The sequence below is a fragment of the Rattus norvegicus genome, chromosome 1 (genome assembly GCF_021556685.1).
Source record: "Rattus norvegicus strain SHRSP/BbbUtx chromosome 1, alternate assembly SHRSP_T2T, whole genome shotgun sequence".
NCBI lineage: Eukaryota > Metazoa > Chordata > Mammalia > Rodentia > Muridae > Rattus > Rattus norvegicus.
In genome coordinates this window covers 247,079,960-247,097,590 of record NC_141534.1, presented here as the reverse complement: position 1 = coordinate 247,097,590, position 17,631 = coordinate 247,079,960, and the positions used below count along the sequence as shown (strand labels likewise).

General features: G+C 36.1%; 1 protein-coding gene across 7 annotated transcripts in view; it reads right to left on the bottom strand.

Annotated features, from left to right (window-relative positions):
* Nucleotides 1–604: 604 nt before the first annotated feature.
* Nucleotides 605–17,631, bottom strand: part of Hectd2 (HECT domain E3 ubiquitin protein ligase 2) — a 68,458-nt gene continuing 51,431 nt past the window's right edge. For 5 of the 7 annotated variants that reach the window (XR_015628532.1, XM_087565150.1, XM_087565156.1 and 2 more), the window contains 10 exon segments: nucleotides 17,069–17,176; nucleotides 16,169–16,301; nucleotides 15,196–15,284; nucleotides 12,160–12,318; nucleotides 10,256–10,330; nucleotides 9,484–9,571; nucleotides 9,293–9,399; nucleotides 7,506–7,621; nucleotides 6,907–7,050; nucleotides 605–2,991 (listed from right to left, as the gene is read on the bottom strand). Coding sequence is in view for 4 of the 7 variants with exons in the window: in XM_087565150.1 (XP_087421276.1) it covers nucleotides 2,871–2,991; nucleotides 6,907–7,050; nucleotides 7,506–7,621; nucleotides 9,293–9,399; nucleotides 9,484–9,571; nucleotides 10,256–10,330; nucleotides 12,160–12,318; nucleotides 15,196–15,284; nucleotides 16,169–16,301; nucleotides 17,069–17,176 (1,140 nt within the window). In the remaining 3 variants the exon portion in view is untranslated. 7 annotated transcript variants of the gene reach the window in all.

Genomic DNA, 17,631 nt, shown 5'->3' with positions numbered 1-17,631 from the left:
CCCCTAGTAATTCATAAATATTTATCTCTGTTCCTTAAGTTCCCCAGTATTGGGAGTCGAGGGGAAATCACTGAGACTCACTGGCCAACCAGCCTATTAGAAGTGGCGAATTCCTGCTTCAGTTTCTCTGTGCCTCACTCTTTCCCCACCCCTAATAAATAGCTCCTAAAGGTTATTTATAAGGAATTAAACTCCTAAACGTTAGGAGTAGGTTTATTTGAATACTTACCATAACATTCTCTCCTCATTTTCACTAACTTTTCTCTTTCTTAAGCTTAGGCATATGGGCAGGAGAGAAAAGGCCAAGGGGCAGGCCTCAGGAAGAACACAAGTGGGAAGTCCCCAGACATCCACTCCTGGGCGCACTCCACTGCTACTGTGTATCATCTGGTGACACATCTTAGTTATGTGACCATTCAGATACTGCACACAGGTTCATACCAAAAACACGCTAAGGCGATTGACTATACTGTGTCAACTCCATAGCTCTTGAAGGTGTATGTTTTAGTAATTTCCTAATTGAAGTATCTTGTAAAGAGCAGTGTAATTTTAAATTTACTGTTTTAATTAATTGTCCAGTGTTTAAAGAAAAATGAACTGAAGCTTGACTGACTGTATAATTTTAATACTTGAAAATGTACACAGATAAACTCAATACAATACAGATTTGTACAAAAGAAGGACTGCTAAAAACACAGAAGAAAAATAAATAATAGGTTTTTTAAAAAAGGACAAGACATTTTATAAATACTAATAAATACTGTGCAATGCTTTAATTTACTATGGCAGATAGAAAAACTCAAGAAATCATTAACAGGTTGTATATTTAAAAAGCTACATGAATTTTCTAGCTGATTAAAATAAAATGTAACAGTAGTAGTTTTTACTTTTAAAATGAGGTATTATTACATTGTAAACCAAAACAGAGCATAAATATATGACTTAGCAATTAATGGTTATAAACTTCAACTTAATAAAAGACAACAAATTTCCCATTATTTATGGACTTTGTCACTTACAATTTGGCTTGCCTGTGTACTTGCAAAAGTGACATAGCTATCAACATACATCGTTAGACATGCAAACCAAACCAAACCAAACCAATACTATTTCCATGAGTCAGCCTTAACAAATAAAAACTTCGTTTACATTTTACTGAAAACACTTAAATCTGGTTTCCTATACATAATTCTTTGTGCTTGTTAGTAGGAACCTACATTAAACATCTCTACGAAGTGCAAGAGAGAAGCAGTTTTATTTGCATATGGATTTAAAACAATATACACACCAAAGCAAACGTACCTTTAGCTGTCTTAGGCTTTCCAAGATTTTAAAGAAGAAGTATCCTTTTGGTATACTCAAATGGGAACGTAGTCATTTGCAGTCTCAAGCCTCACAGGAAAGGAAGTTGGGTTCTCTAACACACGTGGGTGAACGTCAGAACTATGGGCACACTGACGAACTGCTGCACCCTGAGTTCTGCTGGTTGGGTGCAGGAAGCATAGCAACAAGGAAATGCCTAGCTCAGGAAGGGGGCCAAGTGTTACTTGCCTGTGGGTCATGTGCTGGTACTAAATGCTGGTTTCATTCTTATTGCGAATGTCACTTCAGAGTTTTCTGAAGAAAAGCTATCAAAGAAAAAGTCTTGAGATGGAAAAGTTTGTAACATGCTAATAAAACTGCTTCACTATAAATTAAAACAAAACAAAAACTCTGGGGCTTAAAAATGCAGTTTTTACATGCTATTTTATTATAAATAGAAAACAAAGGTACTTTTGAATTTACTATATTTAGAATCCAGTGAAAAAACAAACATTTTAGCCAAAATGTCAAACTTCTACATCATTTTGACATAAATGTTTTTAATTGTATTTCACTTTTGTCAAATATCTTATCCTACATTTTCCAAAAATTAGTGTTTTTGTATAACTGGTGATCAAAAATGTAGATATAAGTTGTACATCAAAATATATAAAATAGCCAGGTTTCTTTTGTGCTTGTAATTATTTTAAGTAGTCAATGACTAGTTTGGTCTAATTTGCTCTACTATATTGATTTTTAAGGAGAAATACCATTATACAAACATGACAGGATACTCAAGTAACCAATTTACTGTCAGGGAGCATGCAGACTAACAATACTTAAAAGAATATAACCATGAATCCAATTGGTCTGAAAATACTCTTGTACAATCATCTTTGTTGATTTGTAAAAGCTGTATACACATCTAAAACCCTAAATTTACTTTGTAAAAATAAATCTTTAGCAATAAATGGCACTATCAAAATCCCATGATTCTTCGGCTGCTGTGTAGTGTTATTTACATGCTTTTCAGCAACGGTGAAAAGATCTTAGAGGACCCCAAACCGATGTATCAAAAGACCCTGTGAACTGCACTTGCAGTTATACTGTTGTTACCTTTGTATGAAAATATGGCTACATGCTTTAAGGTAAAGATAATGTAGCTCTCTGCTCTGCTACAGTGTGCTGCCAGCACACATCTGCCACTGGGTTCCATCACGTCACAGAAACACTCTTACTGCACTTGGCTTTCCCAGTGGACACCTGTGACAAACTATATATGGACAACAACAAAGTGCTATAAAAAGACTGCTGGACTCAGACCTGTTTCTGCCATAGGCTCTTTTTCTCACTGAATACATTTCGGAAATATATATATTTATATATATTAAATCATGCCTTCACTACACATATTTCGTATCTCAGTAAAAAAAAAAAAAAGACCCTCATTATTTTAAAAGTGGTGAGCTTTGTGAAAATGTTTTGAAACCGAAACATGAAAGTTTTAAAGGCACAGTAAGAGGGAACTGAGTGCTACATATAGAATACTGTATTTCAAGTCTTCTAGGTTACTCAAGTCCAAACCCTTCTGAATTTGAAATTCCAATAATCAGTTTCTGTTTCAGATCTTTTTTGCTCTTGTATGGGGGAAGGCAGAGTTGATTGAAGCAAGTGTGTGCCACAGGTAACCTAGAGGGAAAAATAAAAATTTAAGGAACACTAAAACAGACAGGAAACGACCAAGAAAGTTAAATGCTGCAAACATTGGGTTCAATTTTCCTGTTCCGTGATGACTCTGTCTTCATTATTGAGGACTTGAGGATCCAGTGCCATTCCAGGTAACGGGGCTTGTTTACAGACAAGACAATCAGTACTCCTGCCTTCAGTAAACTCTAATTGGAAAAGCATTTTGCCAGAGTCAGACAGATGTGAATTTAAATACTACTCCCTCACTTCTGTGGGACTTTGAGTCGCTCAGTGTCTCTAGATCTCAGTTTCCTCACCGATATGCTAAACTGTGCACTTACATTAAAAGAAAAAGACTGTGATCTACACTAAATACCTAGATGGTATATTGCTAGAGTTCAGTCTTGATTGTCAGAAAGTTGTAACAAGCCATTCTGGACCTGCTTTTAAAGCTCTTGTCCTCTATGCACACAGAACATCCAGTCCTTGAGTCCTTCTGATTGGCTCTTTCCACATCGTTCTACCAGGTAACACTGTTGTCTTCATCCAGAGTCTCTAGAGACATCTCAGAGCCTTCTCTTCAGTTTTTATGAATTGCTTAGCATCACAATAGCTTTCAGCAAAGTCAGTAAGTATGTAAGAGTGGAGAATATGCCAGAGAATACTTAAGAAGAATTCTGTATGATCAGAGTTCATACTGCAAGACCATACAAAAAGACTTACAAATACTAGGTCAGTTACCATTTATGGAGGCTCTGGATTATGATAAGCACTGCAGCATACGCTGATATGCATTGCTTCATTTAAGCCCCAAGGTAACCTAGAAGTGGTTATTATCCCTACTGTATGGATGAGGAAAATTAGACCTGGGAATATATGGATCAAGTATCCAAAGCTGGAAAGAGTAAACTTGAGTTGCAAATCCAGTCAGATCTGACTCCAAAACCAGTGCTATTTGCTAAGACGTAAAAAACCATTGCCACTCACATTCAACAAAACCATTAATCATTAATAGTGTGCCTTACAGAAGGGATGAAAATTCTTAGTTCAGATGGAATATTGTCCTTGCCTTTTAAGGAACACTATCACTGTACTGGACGGAAATGTCATGTGTCTTTGACAGTTACATTTAATAAATGTTGAAGGCCCTGCTGGGAATCTAGAGTCATTCCAGATTCAGAATTAAACTATCTCTGAAGTAAAAATAATCAGAGGCATTTATATGTTGCTTTTGTATTAAAATAAGTTACTCAAATTACCTTTTAACTCAATCATATTTTTATTGCTATAAATATTCAAAAAACTGTTGAGCAAATAAACCTGCAAATGCAAAAGCTTCTCTTGACATTTTCTCATTCTTTTAATTATGACTCGTATAGAAATTTCTTAATTATATAAAAATATTCATTTATGTTTTAAAGTATAATCTTTTTATTTTTTGTGTGGTATATGCTCATGTGCACATATGTGTGGTAGTACACACATTCATGTGTGTATATAGAGACCAGGGGAAGATACTGGATGTCTATTCTTCACTCCCTGCCTTTAGCTCATTGCAACAGGGTCTCCGACTGAACCTAAAACTTGTCTTTTCTTTGACTTGGCAGGCAAGCCCTAGTGATCCTCATTTGTTTCTGCATCCTTACTCCAATTCAGGGTTGTAAGTTAATGTGGCCACACCCCTGGCTTTTTATATGTGTGCTAGGGATCTGAACTCGGGTATTTGTGCTTAACCAGAGAAGGACAATATTGTGATCCCTAAGTATAATTGTGACATCAGCTTAGTCGTTCAGGAAATAGTTACTACATGTGTTCCTGTATGGAGTATACGATAAATAAGGCCTGCCCTCTATGTCTTGAAGAGACAGTGCAATGACAGCAATATAAAGTGAAATAAAATTTATTGAAAAAATGATGACTTTTTGGTGTCACAGGAAAAGTCAACATTAAAAAAGATCTTCATGAGAAGTAGCAAGCACATATCACATAAAAATGTTTGAATTATCCTAAATGCACAGAACACATGAAACTCAAGAAGGATGACCAAAATGCATTTGCTTCACTCCTTCTTTAAAAGGGGAACAAGAATACTCTTGGGAGGGGATAGGGAGGCAAAGTTTAGAACAGAGGCTGAAGGAACACCCATTCAGAGCCTGCCCCACATGTGGCCCATAAATATACAGCCACCAAACTAGATAAGATGGATGAAGCAAAGAAGTGCAGGCTGCCAGGAACCGGACACAGCCAGAATACAGCAAATACATAGGTGAATGGCAGCAGCAAACAACTGAACTGAGAACGGGACCCCCGTTGAAGGAATCAGAGAAAGGACTGAAAGAGCTTGAAGGGGCTTGAGACCCCATGTGAACAACAGTGCCAAGCAACCAGAGCTTCCAGGGACTAAGACACTACCCAAAGACTATACATGGGCTGACCCTGGACTCTAACCTCATAGGTAGCAATGAATAGCCTAGTAAGAGCACCAGTGGAAGGGGAAGCCCTTGGTCCTGCCAAGACTGAACCCCCAGTGAATGTGATTGTTGGGGGAGGGCAGTAATGGGGGGAGGATGGGGAGGGGAACACCAATATAGAAGGGGAGGGTAGGGATTAGGGGGATGTTGGCCTGGAAACTGGGAAAGGGAATAACAACTGAAATGTAAATAAGAAATACCCAATTTAATAAAGATGGAGAAAAAAAACCTCTCTGTAAAATGTCTCTATATATTACACTTTGTCTTAAAATTTCAGCAGTTAATTTTAATTTAATTTAAACATTCTAGAAACATTTTCCCAAAACAAAACAAAAAAAAATGAACAAATCAAAGGAATGGGGGAAGGCAGGAAGTGTGTTTTAAGGATGAACCAAAAATAATATGTGGATGTAAACAGAAATGATGGACTCTAGGAATGGAACCGATGAGGTACAATAAAGCTACTAGTGCCAGCTTGTCAGGACCAGGTCAGTGTCATGGAGAAGGAGCTGTATAGGAACCTGGACAGGAAAGTGGCCTTAACTCAGCTAGGCATGAGGTGAAAAGTAAGAGTACCAGGGTGGGACCAACTGGGAAAGCATAGAACCAACTCAAGTTCGGAAATGAAAGTCCTGGAACAGGATTTAAGAACGTCCAATGTGTGACCATAGGGCAAGGGTGATTATGATGAGAGCCGTGCCTTCTCGGAGTAGTTTTTGAAGGCACAGAATAGTGGAATAGGAGTAAGGAGAACCAGAGTGAATTACCCATTAACACTATTAGAAAACTGTTTAACGTCATGGTCTTTACCACTTCATATGTCAGGAGCATAAGACTTGAAAGGTGCCAGTACCAGTACTTAAAAAGTATTAATACAATAGTTACCTCTGCTCCTTTCAAAAGCCCCAACTTCATAAATTTCCTAATTATAAAAATCATTTACACAAAAATGAGGGCTAGACAACATGCTACTACAAGGTTCTAAAAAAGTCCACAAAGCGAATACCTTACATAGGTATTTAAAAAGAGACAGAAGAGTATCACCATTAGTACTGGGATGTGCCAACACTGCCAGGAACTTTCAGCCAGTCTCCTCTGTTTTCAAGGTCACGTTGACCCTGAAGAATTTTACATGAAAATGACTTCAGATTGAAAGACTTTTTTGATTCCAAAATTACTAATAAGTTACATATTAAAAATAAAGTGAGCTGGGCAGTGGTGGTACATGCCTTTAATCTTAGCACTTGGGATACAGAGGGCGGTGGATCTCTGAGTTAGAAGCCAGTTGCCAGTCTGGTCTACAGAATGAGTTCCAGAACAGTCAGGGCTACACAGAGAAACTCCATCCCAAAAATTCAAACCAACCAACCAACCAACCAACCAACCAACCAACCAACCAACCAACCAACCAAACAATACAATAAGTAAGTTATAACCCAGAGTTTACCAGTTAGTAGAAGTTTCATTCTTTGAAATTTTAAAATTCAAATCAGCCATCCCTCCAACAGGTACTCTGTCGCTTCCTGTGGTAAAGTGTAGCAGCTTCTTCTGAAGTTCAAGAGGAAATCCAAGCACAACATCCCAAAAGTATCTACAGAAGGAAATTCACACATGACGCAATCCTTAGAGACTCTTATAAACTAAGTTCTGAGAAAATTTCTCTAGTATAAATGTGTTTGATACTAGAATAAAATAACATTTTAAACATTATTTAACCAGTCTAACAATGGATAACATAGAACTTGTTTTTTGTTCTCTATATAATATACAAGTTTTTTTTAAAACACAGTGCCAGTAAAAGGCTATTTATGAATTTAGCATCTTTAGAAAAAAATCTCTATACTTTGATAGAAAGAAACTGATACAATTTTTTCTCAATAAGATTCTAAATACATTCCTATTTTAGTACATTTTTAGAAATAAGTGAAGACAGAGTGGGGCTGCAGAATATTTAACGTAAGTAATTGAAGAATTCTAAGTTATATGAACGAGCAAGGCACATTCTGTTCTGTTCTACATATGTGGCACCTGAGGGTTAGTGCTTACCTTATGGTCAGGTCTGTTTTTGCATAGCCATCATACTGTGTACTCCTCTGCAGTGCGTGCATATCCAGTTCAGGACTTCCACAAACCAGAATTTCAACCTCTTCTGGACGAAGCAGCTGTCAGTAATCATAAAAACCATAATGAAAAGCCTTAAATGAAATCTGAACTGGTTTTATTGCAGAATCAAATCATATACATTATGATAGTTTCAGTAAATCAAATGACTTTTTTTTTGTTGAAAAAAAAGCTTTCCATTTATATTTTTCTACTAAAGTATTTTGCTTTAAAAGGTTTGTATCTTATAACAGTAATTAGAAGTTTGCTAGAAAACTGAAAAAACAACTCGGCATGAACCAAACTCATTCTTCTCCAGTCAGCAGGAAGCACTGATGTGTTCTGATATGGCTGTCCTGTCACCTTTGTGGTGCTCTGTGCACTGCAGGCTGGGTAGTCTGCTAGTCTAGACCTAGTCTAGACTCACTAGCTTTCTACCTTTTAGGTGAGTTAGTTCTCATTTGAGAGTAAATCTGAAAAATAGGCAATACTATGCCATATAATTTTTATTTTCCCTTTCTTCATCTTCCCACTACCAGAGTCATAAAACTTAGTTACAACTCAACAGTACTTCTTTTTTTTTTTAAAGATTTATTTATTTATTATATGTAAGTACACTGTAGCTGTCTTCAGACACACCAGAAGAGGGCATCAGATCTCATTATAGATGGTTGTAAGCCACCATGTGGTTGCTGGGAATTGAACTCATGACCTCTGGAAGAGCAGTCGGGGGCTCTTAACCACTGAGCCATCTCTCCAGCCCCTCAACAGTACTTCTTTTACAAAGGTACGTACCAGCAAGCATATTACAAAGTTACTCTAAAAGAGTGGTTCTCAACCTTCCTAATGCCACTATCCTTTAATACAGTGTCTCATGTGTGATGACCCTCAAACACAGAATTATAGTTGCTGCTACTTTATAACTGTTGCTTCTGTTATGAATCAATCCAATATACAAGATACCTGCTATGTGACCCCTCTGAAAGAGCTGTTATCGACCCCACAGGGGTCATGACCCACAGGTTGAGAACCATTGCTCTGTAACAAGCCAGAAAGAAAGCCTCTTGTTCCTGCCACCATTAGCATTTTGATAATCCATTTCTTTCTTCTTTAAAAACAACATAAATGAAAGGCTACTCCAGACTCTCATGATAAAACAGAAGGGACATATGACAGGCAGCATGGCATGTGCCTGGTTATTTAAGGTGAGAGAATCATGTAGTATTTACAAAATGGTATTCTAACTCCAAGTTACATGGTCAAGACAAGTCAAAGCACCATAAAAGCCCACCAGAAGCTGTGGAGGAGTTGCTGAGACCCTAGGGTAGGCAGGGCAATCACACAGCACACTCGCACATCCCCCACCCGGGAGCCAGGCATTAACTCTTCTGCTATGTTTACTCCTAAGTCTCAACATCTTCATACAGCTTTTAAAGCCCTGATCTAAGGCATAGTAGAAAAGAGAAAGAGCTGAAGTCACATTTTTCTTTCTCTAAAGGAGAAAGGTGAAAGAGGAACACTACTGTTATTTCTAATTTTAGAAACGTTTTGATTCTTTGTGAGGTTCACATCATGCTCCCCAGTCCCACCCATCTCCTAATCCTCTCATATCCGCCCAATGTCCTTGCAACCTCTTCATTTCCTAATTTTAAAAGCTTATCTATTATGATACTTAGGAATTATCTGCTGTACCATTACAAAACATAATCAAAAGCTTAAAAATTTAAACTCACCATTAGGGCATTTGAAGCACACACGCTATGAAATCCACAGTAAAATGCAGCAAATTGCTTATAGATAGATTTGTTCAAAAGGAAGTCAGTATAAAGCTGTACATATTCTGGAAAGCAATTTCACATCTGTTACACAGTCATAGGAATAAAAAGGTATAACTCACTGCGATTTAAAATGGTATCTAACTTACCTCTTCTATTCTGATTGGTAACTGGAATCTTATCACCCCCTGGCTTTAAGTTATAGGATTTAATTACTCCAAATTCTTCTTGAAAAACCTGGTGGGCGATACCACATGTTAATTGGACTGTTGACATACAGAGGCTTCGGGTGGGTAGATCCGTAGAACAGTTCTGCCTCTACATTAACACACAACTGCCACAAGCCTCAACTTTCTAGTGATATTTATATTAAGGGGTGTCATTCTGAGGTAAAAAAGCAGGTTTCCAACCCTTCCTGTTAAATACAGTTAATGTTTTAACAAAGCTCACAGAACCTGTATGGCAAGTGAGCAGAGTGGAAATGAGTGGTTTTCTGTTTGACTCATTACCTGCTCCTAAACCTCCTGTGTTGGGGCAGTGTAAGAGGCCAGCTAGCTTTGGAGTAAAGCCAACCAGTCACGGGAATATGCAGCTGTCTTCGGGGCGTACCATGCCCTTGATGAATTCACTTTCGCCTGCTTATCTGCATGTGTCTGCAGTACTGTCTCTATTACATTTGATACTTTTAAAATTAGTTAAGTGAGAAAAGTGTTGCTATAAGGCTCAAAAATCACAATTCTTGTGTCTGAGACTCCTGAGTGCCTAGACCTCTGATACACTGCTACACTCAGACTAAAGATCCTTCTCTTAAGAATTTACATGTTGATTATTCTTGTTCATCTAACAACAAGTGCTTAGGAACAATGACATTTTCATATTTAAGATTACAGCTCATACACAGTGCTATGCTTTCATCAGTACCTGGAATGTTGAATAGAAATCTTCTTCAACATTGCCTTCATATGATAAGAGTTCCTTTAATCCATGGGCCAACTCCTGTAAAAACAAATCTGTGATCTATCTTTTACAATCAACTAGCATTACTTCAAACTGTAAGGGGACGACTGTGGGTCCCTTACCTGTGAGAATAAAAAGTGAACTCATATTTTAAAACAAATATTTGAGATGTGCTTTCTAAGACTCATGATACTTGCTAAAGATTTCTACCATCCATAGCTTGGAAAACCTGAAGTCCATGCCGGAGGGAACTGTCCAGTTCATACCACAGAAATCTAACTCTCTGGTCCACTATTAAGCAAACAGGTGTTACAGTTCTACTGTGACTTCCAGTAATTCCTGTCTTCCTGCCACATCACCTATGGGTCTGCAGTGCGTCTCCCTTTCAAATCACATATATATTTAAAATGTGCTATTCCAGGATGCAGTGCTCAAACCTTAGACACACAGCTCATATGCATTAAGGGTTTACACATTTCGTTATCGTGTCCTCTTCTCCCAAGAAAAGCCTGAGAGCGCTGGGAGAAGTATTTTCTTATTTTAGTTATCTATGAACAAAACTGAAAAGAAGAACTGGCTCAATATTTCATTTTTTATCAAGTTTCATGAAAAATTACTCTTAATTTATTAAATTGTTTGAAGAGATAAGTAATGTCATGGGCTAGAATAATTTTACTTTACATAATGCATTTTAATTTCATTAAAAGTACAGGGATCTTAGATCTGGCAGGGTAGAGGTGATTTTTATCCCGATTACTATGACTTTATATTTATATATATAAATCTGTATCTATATCTATAGCTCCATCCTACAATCACCATCTGTAGGAAAGTCACACTGCACTGTAGGAACCACATAGAGAATGGGGAAGTCTACCATCAGAAACGGTATCTCCCCACAGTCTCCTGGGTCCTCCTCATCTGGGATGATGCCTACACCACCTTCTGGGAGGACCTTCTCCTAGGGTGATGTCTGTGGAACCTGCTCTTAGAATGAGGCTTCCCACATGCCCAAGATGACTAAACCTCCCATGATGAGACCTTCTGCTTTCCCTGCGATGGTACCCACTCATCCTAGCATGACTCGGCTACAGTTTTGTATTACTTGGTCTGTTTTGTCAGATCATGATGCTGTGTCTGAGTGTTTTCTGGTAGTACAATAAAAGAAGACTTCTCCCTGTTTCTAGCAAAGAGAATAGTCTTGGATAGGAGGAGTGGGATAAAAAGTACCATTTTCACCTGTACTGTGAAATGTGAAAATAAAATTGTCAGCGGTTTTTCACGTATTTTATATAAATCTAGGTAGGTAGAGATTTGACATGCCTATTACCATAAAGTATATTTTAAATTATGTTTATGTGTGTAAGTCTGTGTACGAGTATGTGTATATGATTGCAGAGGCCAGAACTGTTGGATTCCCCAGAGCTGGAGTTAGAAGTAGCTGTCAGCACTCTAATATGGGCCCCAAGAACTGAACTTGGGTGCTCTACCAAAGCAGTAAGAGCTTTTAACTGCTGAGCTAGCTATCTTTCCAGCCTATTATTTGCTTTTGATTATTATTTTTAAAACAACCTAGTATTTCCATAAAGACATTAGGGCTCAGAAAGGGTAAATAACTCACCCAAGTTTACAAAGTCAATAAACGGCATGGTCAGCATTGAAATCAACGCCCATCAGACTTAAAAATCTTTACTGTTCTGTAAGAGCTTAGGCACACTGCAGAATAGTCTCTGTAAAGAAGGGACTACAAGGAAGACAGAGAAGAGTTCTACAAGGGAAGCCTGATTTAAAGTAAGATCAGCATTACAAGACTACAAGTAAGGAGGCATTCACATAACACACAACTACAAGATCAATAGCATACTTACAGGCATAATCTGGCACAAGTCGTCAATGGTAACACTGCAGATGCCTACTGGTGTACTCTGATCACTAGGTACAACAGGAGGGCTCAGTAACTTTTTGTAACAGCAGGGAGGAAAACGAATATCCAAGGTGATGCTGTTATAAACAGCTAGTCCCATGAGCTATGCATACTAAATGTTAAGTATTAACATAAAATCCATGACAACAAATAAGTTTCGAATTATGCACCAGTCTTCTTATATACTTCTTTCAGATCTAACACTGGATTTCTGATTAGTCCAACACACCTCTCTTTTTTCTTTATTTCATTTCATTTACACACTATAATTCTTGATTAACAAAAGTCATGGGAAAAGGTGTTTATTTGATAGGATTTAATGATTTCAGGCATTCCTATAAATTATTTAATATATAAAAATTACTAAATTTAAGCAAGTATGTTGGTGGTTTTGTAAGAAGTACTTGATTTTAGAAATTACCATTTTTAGTTATTTAAAGTGAAGAGTGTGTTAAGGGAGCTGGTATGAATGAGCGCACTGATGTACACGTACTGTTACCGAGACAGTGGTGTGAGCACACCCATATACAAAACTTGAAGGGCTAGAGTTCAGATGCCTCATTTAAGTTGTAAAACTTGCCTTCACAGCACAATGTAACTTAGCCATTTGCTGAAAAAGGAAGTTCAGATCAAATTTCCTGGTATTTAAAGGTCAGTTATTATATTAAAGTTACTTAAAGGGTTAGGGGGATGTTGGCCTGGAAACCGGGAAGGGAATAACAATCAAAATATAAATAAGAAATACTCAAGTTAATAAAGATGGAAAAGTTACTTAAAGAGTAATTTATTTTACATATTTAAAAGGAAACCTAAACATATAGGCCTAGAAAATTGCTGAAAAAATTTTGAATACTGTGAATTTAAGTTGCAAAGGTTAAATGAGGGCTGGAGTCATAAGAAATGGCTATACTGTTGTCTAAGTAACTGCACAGGCTGATCAGTGTGTGTAAGAAGATAGAATCCACAAATACACTTAAATATATAATCAAGATAGTAGCAACAGTGATGACAATCATAATATTACAGTGTTGTAATTCATAATTATCCACTATGATAATAGCCTCTAAACATTTTTCACTTAAAAATTTTTAATACTAAAATCCTCAAAGCAGGTTGCCCACAGTAAGGAAGTAGGTTAATAGGTTTCTGCTACAGAGCCTCTCACACAGAAATATTATACTTCACACCAAATTAACCTGCTCTAGTTGAAACAGGGATGGAGTAATTTTTCTGCCAGTGTCACTGAGTGCTTTGTGCTGTGGATAGTCTGAAAACCTGTACTATACTATATTGTTTCTATACAGTTTCAAAATCCTTTTTTGGTATAGGTAATTCTACTTTTAAAATATTACTGTTATTAATACTCATAACATTTATAATTTTACAATTATTATTTTGTTTTATAGTTCTATTTCTTGTAAACACTAAGATTTTACCATATTTAAAAATAACTGCAGTCAAACACTAATTGTGGGAGTTTAATTTTAGACACACTTGTTTAACATAAAATATACACATAAGAACATGCTTAGTATGATCTTTTAGGTACTGGCTGAGTAAAAACCACGGATATCATAAAAGAAGATGACTGGCAATTCACAGTCTTATGAAAAGCATTATTTAAAAGTTCAATAGCTAACTTTATTAGTGATATCAGGAAGTCAAAATATCACAACTGTGAGCTGTAACATAGTATTGTAAAGCAAGATAATCACATGCATGAAGAAGTTCAAATAGATCAAAGTCAGTAAAAAGTACCACAGAGTTGGACACACTCAAGTGAGACCTGTAAATTAGAGGAAAACAGGAATCTAGGACTTGTTCAGCCTTCTTGGATAGTGTGAAATTAGTCGTTCTGGACCTTAGATATGACAATCTATAAGCGTTTCAAAACTTGACTACTTCAATGTGTATTTTTATTTCCTGCTTTTTCTTTCATATACTCTTTCAAGTTCCTCAGGATTTAATCACGGTAAACATGACATGGCCTGATATGGACGGATGCTCAGCACTTCCTCCAGTCCCAGGGTGATCACTGCTTTGTAGCAAGTCAGTAACAACTCAGCCTTTCAGTCCCCCATCCTCTCATCTTAAATTCTCTGGGACAAATACAGTATCACATCGTCTCCACCTTACAACCTCACCACACTTATTTTTATGCTAATCTTGGGTTTAGTGAAGTCACAAACCCCTTAGAACTTACTGTTAATGGACGGTACATAGCCATCTGACTGACGATAAACTCCCCTGCACTGATGCTCATCGACTTATTTAAATGCTAACCTTCCCAAAGTTGGAATTTTCCCTCTTCTCTACACATCTTCAGCTCTTGCTTATCTTTTTACTCTTCTTTCGTTTCCTACAATTATACTTCTTCTAACTTAAAAAGCTAATATACAAGGTATCTTTGTCTATTATCTAATCTCTCTTTGTAGTGAAGGAATAAATTATACAACATACCTGAGATAGAGATAAGAAACAGCAAATGAATTTATAAAATTAAAAAAGCTGTAAAATAATTATATGTGTTTTAAATATTTCCCATAGCATTCACTTTTTAATTTTTTTTAGGGTTACCTCCTTCATGTCTCAGGATTTCAAGGTACTTAAAAAAAGCTAAATTTAATTCTTATGATTTCAACTTAGTAAACTGAGTAAATGAGCACAAAATGCAAGGAGAGAAAATAATTTATTACAAATGGAAAATAATCTAGATTTTAAAAACTTAAATTTTTGATAATTTTGATATATATTTTGAGATAAAAAGAATTAAAAGTCAGTCATTTTCTTTAAATGTATTGAGACTATGGAGGTTTGATAACATATATATTATATATATATGAGAAAATCTAATAAGTCTGATGTTTAATTTTCTAAAACAACATCTTTCTAAACTATAGATTGAAAAATTAAAAAAAAAAAAAACCCTTAAAAAAACTCTAGTCTAGTAGCACCTCCTAGTGGAAAGTTTAAAGGATACAATTCCAACCAATCGGAACTCAGAATAGTTATCACACTTAAAGCTGCTAAACCAATGGCAGTGTGAATCCTTGTGGTATGTAAACATGCCTGCGGGGAAAGCATAATTTATCCACAAGATGAAAAGCACTGGTAAAACACATATGAAATCTACCAAAGGCAACAGTTCTGTTACGAATCATCTTTCATGTTAAAAATTTCACAGAATATATTTACAAATCTTAGTAAAATATTTATGGAAGGCATTTTTATATCTTTGGGTTTTTACAAGGATGTACAAGATTTTACACATCTATGTTATCCATAACATGTATGATATGTATAACCTTTGAAGAAAAACATCTAATAGACACATAATTATGTAAGCATTTTCTCTAAATAAAATATAATACAGATTTTGTCCTTAAAATTTAACTTATGAATTTCTACTTCATTTGTCTGTGGTTTATGCGTGTATACATGTTCACCTGTGTGTGAATCCACAGGTTAATGTCAGGTGTCTTCTTCAGTCATGGTTCATGTTATCTTTGAAAGAGTCTCCCACTGACTCTGGACCTGACCAATTAAGATATCTCTCTCTCTCTCTCTCTCTCTCTCTCTCTCTCTCTCTCTCGCTGCTGTTAAAGGAGTGTTGGCAGATGGAGGATACTTGGGACCTAAGTTGAGCCTCGGGCATATACAGCCAGCTGTTTACTGACTAAACCACCTCCCAACACCACAGACTTCTATTTCTTAAAATGACTATTTAACGGAACAAGCTTCGCATACTAGTACAGAAAAAAAGAACCTATTGGCTTGTTTTAAAATTCTGAATGTTCTTTATTTCAATGGTACACTTCCATTCATTTCATTTATTCAAGAGATGTACGACTATTTCTGTACAAATTCTACATTTACAGCTGATGAAAATGTCAGGGCTACTACTAAACTCTAACAAGTCTAGAGTGACAATGATCACAAACATTAACACTCACCATAATCTGGATGGAAAATCTGGCGAATTAGAAGAAGGAACCATTCTTTAGTCAAGCCACCCATATCCAAACCAGCTTCACCTACAAATGTAACTTTCAATTTCTTCTTCAAGTCAGCTCTTTTCCGGGTCAGCTATTTGAAGAAGTTATGTAATAAGGCAGAACAAAGAGCAATAAAAAGGGAATTTATTTATTTTTTTAGTTTTTGGGAACAATATTAGGCAGACTTTAGCTTATTTTTACTTCCATAAACATCTACCCATTCACACATCTATCCATCCATTCAATTTGTCTGACAGGATAAGCTAGGCGTTATTGTTTGTTTTACAGACTAGGAAAAAGAATTAAGGGTATTGCCCCCAAGAATCATACTGTGTCCAAAATTTTAATTTAGTAAACTATAACTTTTTATGGCCCCTTCTCTTTCAACACTAAATAAAAGCCCCACATAGATAAAATAGCCATTATCTCTAATACATGATGGTTTGACTGCAGCAGTGTACATGCAAGGAACTTTGCAATATACATCCATGAGTCAATGTTGGTGTGAACCTACAGAGGTCCTATACCCTATAGGTCAGACCTCTAAGTTTACAGATGAGCAACGTGGGGTGTGGAGAGCTAAAACTGACTTGTTTTACACCTAATCAGAAGAAAGATGGCTGGTCTAGAGTCCAGGTAGAACACTAAGAAACATGAATTACATATTTACATATTCTACATCAACTCCTATGAGGAATTAACCAACTACTAATAAACATCAGAATGTTATAAAAGCTTATTTATATAAAATTTCTCTTAACTATATCAGCATTTATGCAGGTATACATATTGGCACAGAGAAATAATAGTTTAAAACATTTTAGTAATAAGTCAGAACCATTCTGAAATAAAATATACCTCATCAAGTGAGTCGCTAACCAGATGTGTCCTCCTTACTTTCATATTTAGAAATAACATATTCATATCAGGTCTTTGTCTTCGTGATACTTTATCCACCAGACTTTGCTAATTAAATAAGAAAGCAAACATTTTCACTTTTACTTAAAGTATAATTTCATTTAAAACACTTAAAACAGTCAAAAAAGCTTAATTCTTTTTTATGTGATCTCGCACATAAATAATTTCATAAATCAATTATATACATTTTAGCTTGTGAAACATCTTATTATTACTTTATTTTGGAACCCTGGTAGCCAGTAGGTACAAAAATCTTGCTCAATTTTATAGTGAGAAGGCTGAACTGCGATTTCCACAGGAGTCAGACTTTTGATAGCAAAGTTTCCTGTGTAAAAAAGCATGTATTCCTAATGCTAAGCTCAGGTTTAAACTATTTTGGATACTTAATTTATCCTAAAAGAACAGTGTATTTCTAGAAAGTAAAAAAGTTAATGTGTCTATAGGTTTAAAGATATCAATGTTCAGATCTTTAATTCTAATAGTTCTACATTGGAGAATTTTAA